Here is a 10,123-nt window from a genome sequence, read left to right as displayed (position 1 = left end):
CTTGATTTTACATAGGAAAATCTTCAAAAAATTTCTAAAAATATACCAGAAGGCCTAGATCTTAGATATTTGACATATAGCATTGCCTAGTAGACATCTAAAAATTTGTTCAAATCATGACCCCGCCCCATGGGGTTACTGGGTTGTACATAGAAAAATCTTCAAAATTTTCTAAAAATAAACCAGAAGGCCTAGAGCTTAGATATTTGACATGTAGCATTGCCTAATGGACCTCTACAAAATTTATTCAAATCTTGACCCCCCCCCCCCCCCCCCCCCGTCTCCATAAATTTGCTAAAAATAAACCAGAAGGCCTAGATCTTAGATATTTGATATGTAACATTGCCTAGTAGACTTCTACAAACTTTGTTTAAATCATGACCCCCGGGGTAAAATTGGCCCTGCCCCAGAGGTTACTTGATTGTACATCGGAAAATCTTCAAAAAAATTTCTAAAAATCATCAGTTTGACATTTGAAACATGTAGCTTACTTAAAATTTCAGGTTAAGTTTGATGCATTTTCACTATATCTCGGTTATTACAGGAAGGATTTGATTCAAACCTAAAATAGCTGTTCAGCATCGTCACCCACATCATATGACAAAACTTGAAAAGGGCCACAACTCTCGCACCAATATTTTATGAATTATGCCCCTTTTTACTTAGAATTTCAGGTTAAAGTTTTGGTGCACTTTCACTCTATCTCAGTTATCGTTAAATGGATTTGATTCAGACTTAAAATAATTGTTCCACATCGTCTAACACATCATTTGACACATTGAAGGGCCATAACTCTCGCACTAACATTTTATGAATTACCCCATTTGTACTTAAAATTTCAGGTTAAAGTTTTTATGCACTTTCACTCTATCACAAATATTACCAAGTAAATTTGATTCAAACTTTAAAAAGTTGTTCCATATTGTTACACACATCATATGACACAAGGGCTGTAACTCTTTCAACAATTTTCGTGAATTATGCCCCCTTTTTAGCTGAAGGTTCAGGGTGAGCTATAAGTATAGGGTGGATGGTCCTGTGTCTGTCATCCACATTTTTACTTAAACATCTTCTCCTCTGAAACTACTTGTCAGATTAACACCAAATTTGATCTGTAGCATACTGGTGAGGTCCTCTTGTCAATTTTGTTCATATGGGGGCATTTGGTCCCTTTAAATGACTTCTTATGAACTGCTTGATGGATCTTCATCAGACTCGGTCTGTAGCATCATTTTAAGGTCCGCTTTCAATTTTGTTCAAATGGGGGCACTTAACCCCTTTTAGGGGCTGCTAGAGCTAAAAATAGAGAAACTTTAAACAACTTCTTCTTATGAACATTCAATGGATCTTCATCAAACTTGGCCCTAGCATCATTATAAGGTCCTCTCCAAAATTTGTTCAAATGGGGGCACTTGGCCCCATTTAGGGACCTCTAGAACTAAAAATAGAAGAACCTTTAAATGACTTCTCCTCATGAACCACTTGATGGATCGTCATCAAATTTGGTCTGTAGCATCATTATAAGGTCCTCTTTCAAGTTTGTTCAAATGGGGGCACTTGGCCCCTTTTAGGGTCCGCTAAAGCTAAAATAAAGCAAGAGGGCCAAGATGGCCCTAGGTCGCGAAACACACCTTAACAGAGTAAACATGTTTGACCTAGTGATTTCATGGAAACAAATATTCTGACCAATTTTCATTAAGATTGGACCAAAAAGTGGTCTCATAAGTGTAAAAAAGTATTGTCTTCAATTTGACCTAGTGACCTAGTTTTTGAGCCAAGATGACCTACATTCGAACTAGACCTAGATTTGATCAAGGCAATCATTTTGACCAAATTTCATGAACCGCAATTGAAAATTACAGCCTCTATCACATACAAAACATGTTTTCTTTGAATTGTCCTAGTGACGTAGTTTTTGACCAAAGATGACCCATATTCAAACCTGACCTTAACTTCATCAAGGCTATCATTCTGACCAAATTTCATGAAAATCATTGAAAAATACAGTCTCTATCGCATACACAAGGTTTTTCTTTGATTTGACCTAGTGACCTAGTTTTTGACCACAGATTACCCATATTCTAACTAATTAAATTTTATGAGTATCCAGTGTAAAATGTAACCCATATTGCATACACAAGGTTTTTCTTTAATTTGACCGAGAGACCTAGTTTTTGACCAAAGATGACCCATATTCAAATTTGACCTAGATTTCATCCAGACAAACATTCTGATCAAATTTCATGAAGATCCAGAGTGAAATGCAGCCCCCTATTGCATACAAAAGGTTTTTCTTTGATTTGACCTAGTGACCTAGTTTTTGACCCCAGATGACCCATTGTCGAACTTGGCCTAGATTTTATCAAGGTAATCATTCTGACCAAAATTCATGAAAATCAATTGAAAAATACAGCCTCTACCCCATACACAAGTTTTTTCTTTGATTTGACATAGTGACCTAGTTTTTTAACCTAGATGACCCGTTTCCGAATTTGGCCTAGATTTAATCAAGGTTACCATTCTGACAAAATTTCAGGAAAGTCAGTTAAAAAATACAGCCTCTATCGCATACACAAGCTACATGTTGACAGACAACAGGCAGACAGACAGACAAACGACAGACAGACAGATTACGGATGCCGGACATCGAGCGATAACAAAAACTCACCTGAGTAGGTGAGCTAAAAAACCTTTAAAAAACTCTTCATGGACCGCTTGATGGATCTTCATCGAACTTGGTCTGTAGCATCATTATGAGGTCCTCTTTCAAGTTTGTTCAAATGGGGGCACTTGGCCCTTTCAGGGGCCGCTAGAGCTAAATATAGAAAAACCTTTAAACGACTTCTTCTCATGAACCGCTTGATGGATCTTTATCAAATTTGGTCTGTTGCATCATTATAAGGTCCTCTTTCAAATTTATTCAAATGGGGGCACTTGGACCCTTTCAGGGGCCACTAGAGCTAAAAATAGAAATACATTTAAACAACTTCTTAACGTGAACTGTTGGATTGATCTTCATCAAACTTAGTCTTTAGCATCATTATATGGGCTTCTATCAAATTTATTCAAACGATGGCACTTGGACCCTTTTAGGGGCCGCTAGAGCTAAAAATAGAAATACACATGAAATGCTGGATTGATCTTCATCAAACTTAGTCTTTAGCATCATTATATGGTCTTCTATCAAATTTGTTCATTTGGCCCCTTTTAGGGGCCACCAGAGCTAAAAATAGAAATTCGCTTAAACAACTTCTCATGAACTGCTTTAAAGATCTTCATCAGACTTGGTCTGTAAAGCATTGTTATATGGTCCTCTTCCAAGTTTGTTCAAATAGGGGCACTTGGCTCCTTTCAGGGGCCACTAGAGCTGAAATTAGAAAAACCTTTAAATGACTTCTTCTCATGAACCGCTTAATGGATCTTCATCTAACTTGATCTGTAGCATCATTATAAGGTCCTCTCACAAATTTGTTCAAATGGGAGCACTGTGGCCCCTTTTAGGGGCCGCTGGAGCTAAAAATAGACATACATTTAAACGACCTCTTATGAACCGCTTGATTGATCTTCATTAAACTTAGTCTGAAGCATCATTATATGGTCCTCTCCCATGTTTGTTCAAATGGGGCCACCAGAGCTAAAAATAGAAGTACCTTTAAACAATTTCTTACCATACACTGCTTGATGGATCTTCATAAAACTTGGTCTGTGGCATCATTATATGATCCTCTCACAAGTGTATTCAAATGGGGGCACTTGGCCCTTTTTGGGGGCCACTAGAGCTAAAAACAGAAATACCTTTTAAACAGCTTCTTATGAACTGCTTGACTGATCTTCATCAAGCTTGGTATTTGGCATAAATATATAGTCCTGTCCCAAGTTTGTTTAAATGGGGGCGCTTGCCCTCTTTTAGGGGGCCGCCAGAGCTAAAAATAGAAATACGTTTAAGTCTTTTAATTTCAAATTTTTGATTTTTTAAAAAAAAATCTTTTTTAATTTATTATTTTGTCACAAGCAAGATCTATTAGTCAGTTGGCCTCAGGTGAGCAACTTCAGCCCACTTGGGCCTCTTGTTTACTTAGGATTTCAGTTTATTTTTAATGCTTTTTCACCATATCTCTGTTGTTACTAAATGGATTTGATTCAAACTTGAAACGGTTGTTTCACATCATCACGTAACATCTTCATGAAAACACTCCAGTGACAGTTCCAGCTCTTTCAGATGGGCCCGATATCACTATATAGCATCGAAATGGTCCGACGGTCGTGTGCGCTGTCTCCTGTGACAGCTCATGTTTTTATTCTTCCCGAGAGGTGAGCATAATTATAATTGTCGCTTTGCCTGTCCGTCCGTATTTACTTTCATAACGATAAGTCACATTTAGTTGGTATTTGTTGTGTATTCGTATTCACCCAACATTTAATTGGTAACGCCAGTTTGTATAACCAGTTATTAGGGTCTGTATATAGTTCTTGATGATAAATGAGCTTTAAAGAAATTTTACCTATATAACAGATAGCAAGGAGAATGCTGAGTGAAATATTAATAATTCTTCGGGTCATGATACCCATCCTATATTTCTGTAAGTTACGATATTACACGATGCATATTGTCGTTTCACAGAGTCCTGCAGGGGGAGCATTCATCAGTTCTACCAGGAAACCTCGGGGTGGGGAGCGTTCACGTCACAACGACGCAGTTACAGGTCATACGGCGACTTTGCAGTTTTTATGGTGGAAAAACCGCCAAGATAACACTCTTAGCATTGTTTTATTACGTGAGGAATGGTGGACACGAAGGTAGAACCACTGTTCTTCCTTAACCAGCTGGATGGCTTCTTCACATGAAAAGTCCGTTTAGAAGCTTTTTTTCTGAAAACACACCCATTTGACGCTTTCCACAATATTCAGCATTATTGTACATAAATGGTGCTCATTCACTTTCCTGATCGTGTTTCATTCATGCCTTGAGAGAAATAAGTGGTATCTTTATACACTTCGACCAGGGTCTTTCAAAAATGAACTTTGATACAGAAATATTGTGTGGACGTTTTTTTTTATGTTATTGCCATGTCAAAAATTTTGCTTGCAGGGGTAAAGTCTGCTACTTTGTTAAATTAATAATAAGTGTTAGAGGCTTTTCACGCAATGCAGGGAAATACAAAAATACGCACGTTTTTTTTTTCTGTCGGTCGGTCAAACTGCCCAAAAGTGTTGTGGAGATCAGAAGACTAGAATTTCATTTATAAGTGCTACATGTTCGCGTTATTATATTTTGCGATCAGTCGATCATTCTGCATTTTGTTCCGGGAAATTTTTTATCTTTAAATGTACATAGTCAGTAGATTCTATATGAACTCATTTGTTAGAATTAAACCGTTCAGTTGCCGGATGTTTACACATTTCGCGAAAATTGCCGAATTAGGAGAATGAAACCACAGCAAGCAATTTATTTATCGGTAATCTGTCTAGCTTTCTAGCCATTGTCACAGCTGGGATTTAAAGATTGGGTCTATTTCTTGACAAAAGAATAAGTCATTAAAAATAATACTTAAAAGCCGGATACAGAATGACTTTGAGGAATAAATAAAATTTGCACAAGAAAGCGTGTAAGTAGACTGGCAAAAGCTGACTAACACTCGTGGTACCCTCAGCGGTTATCTCCCCTATATACACTTTACTGTCAAGGGAGACCACCGTCCGCAGTGGGTTTCGCCGATGATTGACGCCCGTCAACTACGTCACGTTATTGTAGACGTCACGACACAGTAACTGCGTCTAAGCAACCAGTCTCGCTGACGTCTCTTTGAAACAGCCTCTAAATGTTCGAGTATATTCGTTGAAATATGGAAGAAGCTCAGCAGAATCAAAACGAAAACCAACAAGACAGTGCCCCTCGGGTAACAGGTAAGCAATTAAATGCAACATGTTCCTTTTTTCGATCGGACGCGCCTCTAGATCTATGTAAAATATGTCGAAACTAAGATAGTAGATCTAATTTCCTTTTTTTCTCGAATGCAAATACAAAATGTTAATGTAAAATGCAAAGTATTTAATTTTGTCCCTTTTCATTGAATAACACATGCATCTAAAGAGCTATTTATTGCAAAGGTTGTGTGTAAAATGGAATAAATTTATGTGTTTTTTATCAATATATTTAGAAAACTTTTTCTTAAATTAATAGTTCACGTCTTGGGGATAGTACCTTAAGGTAAAGCAAAAGTATGCTTCTTAAATGAAATGACTCATTTTCTTAATGAACAGATATCCAAGAAAATAAGTGCAACAGTCCTAGGACAGGTAAAGACGAGAAGGAGAATGAAAAGAAGAAGAAACCAAGAAAGAGGAAAAGATCTGCAAAACAGATAGACAGATGGAACAGATATAGAGAAAATAAATATAGGAATTATATGCACGATGCTGTCAATGGCCATGCTGACCCAGCTAGATGTGCATCATATGCAATGCCATATATTTATCCATTAATATGGCCTGTAATTAGGCCAGCTGATTTACCGATTTTTCAGCGTGGAGCCTTATACGCAGATATTCGCTATGAAAGGCAAGTCCCAGATACGCAAGCCTGGCAGAATACTTCAGGAGTGTCGCAACACTCGAAGTCATTTTTCTCAGTTGATGACCCTAAGCAACAATTTGCTGATATATCTGCTCGTGTGAGGGTCTCGGATACCCCGAAAGAAGATTTAATCCCGAAAGCTACTGTATCAACAACAACAACAACCCCGGACATTGTTTCCAGTTTGAGAGCAGACGCGGAAGTTTTTGTTCCCGGTGTGGCTGCAAGATGCCTTGAACAACTTGTTCCCAACACCAACACCCCTGCTACGGAACCAGTTGATCATCCAGGAGATGTAAGGTCGCAGAAGATAGACCCTCAACCAAAAGCCGACGCGGACATGTTTGTTGGAGAAGCAGGACCGCTAGATGAAATACCTAAGGTGTTTGAAACACCGGCCGAACTATCTGACACCCCACTGCCTTTACCAGAAACACGTCTACGTAATACTGATGTTCCTGCTAAACTCAAGACCGATCACGACATTCACGATGAAGACATATTTGGAATCCTGTCGGTCTATGCTGACAGCGGTCTTCACAACGAGTTTGATAAGGTAAGTATTTTTTCTAATGCAAACATAATAATGGTAGGTAATTTATAGCATGCATGAGATGTTTTCTTTCTTCGAAAATATACTCTTCCTACACAAAACTTTCTTATCCTTTCAGAAATCAAAATAATATCAGTAAGCAGTCACATGCCTTGCGCAACCAGACTGTGTTGCTTCCTACACAGCTTATGTTGATCAGTATTAATTGAGTGTTAATTGGGCGTCTTTTCTCTTTTTAATTATTGTTGATATTAACTGCAAAAATGATTTTTAGTAAAAGATTTCATACTCCGCCTCGGCGATATATGACCATTTTGTGTCGATTCGCCGTAAAACCCAACTCGCTCACTCACTTCATACTCCGCAGTTTGACATTTTAGGGATATCAGTATGAAAAACATGTTAAAAGAGATTTTCAATAAATTGGATACAATAACATTGATGCATTATTTATATTTGGGTTTGAACAAAGAGGAACTTTTCGAATTATGAAGGTGGCAGGGAAGACGATTAATATTATTCAAGGAAGTTTTCAACAGCTCTTGTTAGCTCAAACTCGCATATGTGCATTTTTTTTCAAGTTTTTGTTTTGTTTTATATTCTGATTACAGATGGTGTGCAGCAACACAACGAAAGAAGACTTTGGTTACGTCTATTTTTCTATTTTAAATCTGTAAAATTGTAAAACAAATGTATAATAAAACTCATTTTAAAATTAACATCTTATTTCTTTGATAATCATCATGCTGACCAGACTCATCAACGTTGATGAAGAACATAAAGATATCCAAACTCCAACACAGTGTTACTTCCCCTTATTGGTACTGTAGGTCGTTACAATATTCCTGCGCGAAGGTTAAAAGATACCATAAAAAGGACCTATTAGATTTTGACAAATCGTCCAATAATACCAGTTCTCCCATTAAGAAAAAACAATAGGACCAAAGTTGCCTTATATCGCCCTACTGAGTAACCTAAAAAGTGTTTATTTTTGTTTGGTTTAACGTCGCACCGACACAATTATAGGTCATATGGCTACTTTCCAGCTTTGATGGTGGAGGAAGACCCCAGGTGCATTATTCCATCACCGTGCATTATTCCATCACGAGCGGGCACCTGGGTAGAACCACCGTCCTTCTGTAAGCCAGCTGGATGGCTTCCTCACAAGAAGAATCCAACGCCCCGAGTGAGGCTCGAACCCACATCGATGATGGGCAATTGATTTGAAGTCAGCGACCTAGGCAATGAAGTTGTCATTCTTTTAATTAAGATGATAGATTCGTAATGGCAGTCGGCAATTTCCGTGAGAATACGAATTCTTGTATGGCGTTTAGGCATTCTTCGTCATTGGAGCATCTGGTTTTCCGTTTATCACTAAGAATGCGGGAAAGCGTGTGTCATCATTCCGACTGTGTTCAAATTTTAATCATGACTTCATTTATTTATTTATTAGAATTAAAATCTGCCTAGTTGTACTACAGGGAAATGAAGGATGAACCGATCCTTCCACACGTGACTTTTTCTTCACCGTGAACCTCATGATCATCACTTTCTGTGTTATTTAATTTTTACAATTTTATAACCGTTTTTGCTGTTTTTCTTTTATTCGGTGATTTTTTTCTGTATATTTTGACGTTTTAAAAAATAACATTGCACTTCAAAAACAAAACAATATTAGTTCGTGGACAGACAGACAGATCGTCCATTCGCTCTAAATCCGTAGACCTCCTAAAACCTGTCTAGCTGATAAAAGACAATTATTTGATTCACACCATATAAACGACTGTACTCCCCCTCTTCCGGTTGCGACCGACCAAAACTATAATCTGACCGCTAAAAGTTGAAGAAAAGAAAACCTATTTTAAAGTGATTAGGCCTAATTTGTTTTGTTGGTGTGTATATTTATATTTAAATGAAAGTTGAACAGGATTTGTTTCTTTATATAATGTGTTAGTCTGACTACAGGTAAAATTATAGCAAAACACTGGATTGATCACTGATTTTGTCCAGAAAATGCACATTGTTGGCGTCAAAAGTACATGTTTTCTTGCTTGAAGAATGATCTACATATAAAAATTCGTGGATAAAGAAACAATGCTAGTTTGGTAAAATTAAATAAAATCATTTCTAAAACCTCCAGTTTGTTTATAACCTTCAATGAAAGCGGATTCGGCGTGACGTCCTGACTGTATGCATGTTTGCTTGCAGTACTGTACAAATGTTTGCGACTTTCGTCAAAAGACTGTATGCCTGTTAGCAACTGACTTGTTTATTAAATATCGGCTCAGTTTCCCTTGCTCCTGTAGTATTTCTTCATAATTATAACCCGCAAACGAAGTTTGAAGGAGGTGGAGTCACCATGTAGTCTGTCTGTCCAGTCTGTTTGTATGTGTGTCCCTGCAATTATTGAATACTATTACACCTACTTCTCTCAACCTTCACATACACATAGGCAATATGTAGTTAATGCCCGACCTCTTCTTTTTCTTTTCTCTTTAAAGTCAATATCATACTTAGGAGGTCAAAGGTAAAAAGGGGTCCAATTTTCGTGTCCGTGTCAGAACTTCTTTATACATTAAGGGATTCTAAAATAACTTGGCACAAATGTTCACCATCATCAGACAATGTCTCGCGCACAAGACACAGTTCCCTAGCTCCAACGTCAAGGTCACGCTTAGAGGTCAAATTTCAAAAATAGGGTCCGTCGGTTCATTTTTCGTGTCCGGGCCATAACGTCTTTATATGCATGAAGGGATTCTGAAATAACTTGTTAAAAATATTCACCACCATGAGTCGATGTGTAGCGCATAAGACACAGGGGCCCGTCTTATCAAACAGTACGACTAAAATCGATCGTAGGTCTGTGATATCTGTTTTCTTAGAATATGGACACAATATACAGAAAACATGCTACCTGCCCGTGGCCTACACATAAAATCTTGAACACATGAAATTGGTAACTTGTTTTGTTACTGGTATCAAACAAGTGTTCAGAC

At 37.7% G+C, this 10,123-nt stretch overlaps 1 protein-coding gene across 1 annotated transcript; it reads left to right on the top strand.

Moving 5' to 3' along the window:
* The first annotated feature begins 5,758 nt into the window (after nucleotides 1–5,758).
* LOC123562756 (uncharacterized) lies at nucleotides 5,759–7,846 on the top strand. Its single transcript, XM_053523490.1, has 3 exons — nucleotides 5,759–5,904; nucleotides 6,262–7,130; nucleotides 7,739–7,846. Exons 1-3 carry the CDS (start codon nucleotides 5,844–5,846, stop codon nucleotides 7,802–7,804), a joined length of 996 nt encoding a protein of 331 aa, XP_053379465.1. The 5' UTR covers nucleotides 5,759–5,843; the 3' UTR covers nucleotides 7,805–7,846.
* The last annotated feature ends 2,277 nt before the right edge of the window (nucleotides 7,847–10,123 follow it).

Source organism: Mercenaria mercenaria, chromosome 2 (genome assembly GCF_021730395.1).
Source record: "Mercenaria mercenaria strain notata chromosome 2, MADL_Memer_1, whole genome shotgun sequence".
NCBI classification, from domain to species: Eukaryota; Metazoa; Mollusca; class Bivalvia; order Venerida; family Veneridae; genus Mercenaria; species Mercenaria mercenaria.
This window is presented reverse-complemented; position numbering and strand designations above follow the sequence as displayed.

Excerpts from the sequence above, each read along its gene's own strand:
- LOC123562756 (XM_053523490.1), top strand. The coding sequence starts at position 5,844 with ATGGAAGAAGCTCAGCAGAATCAAAACGAAAACCAACAAGACAGTGCC. Across the intron at positions 5,905-6,261 it reads CAGTGCCCCTCGGGTAACAG|ATATCCAAGAAAATAAGTGC; the intron begins GTAAGCAATTAA and ends CTTAATGAACAG. Across the intron at positions 7,131-7,738 it reads TTCACAACGAGTTTGATAAG|ATGGTGTGCAGCAACACAAC; the intron begins GTAAGTATTTTT and ends TTCTGATTACAG.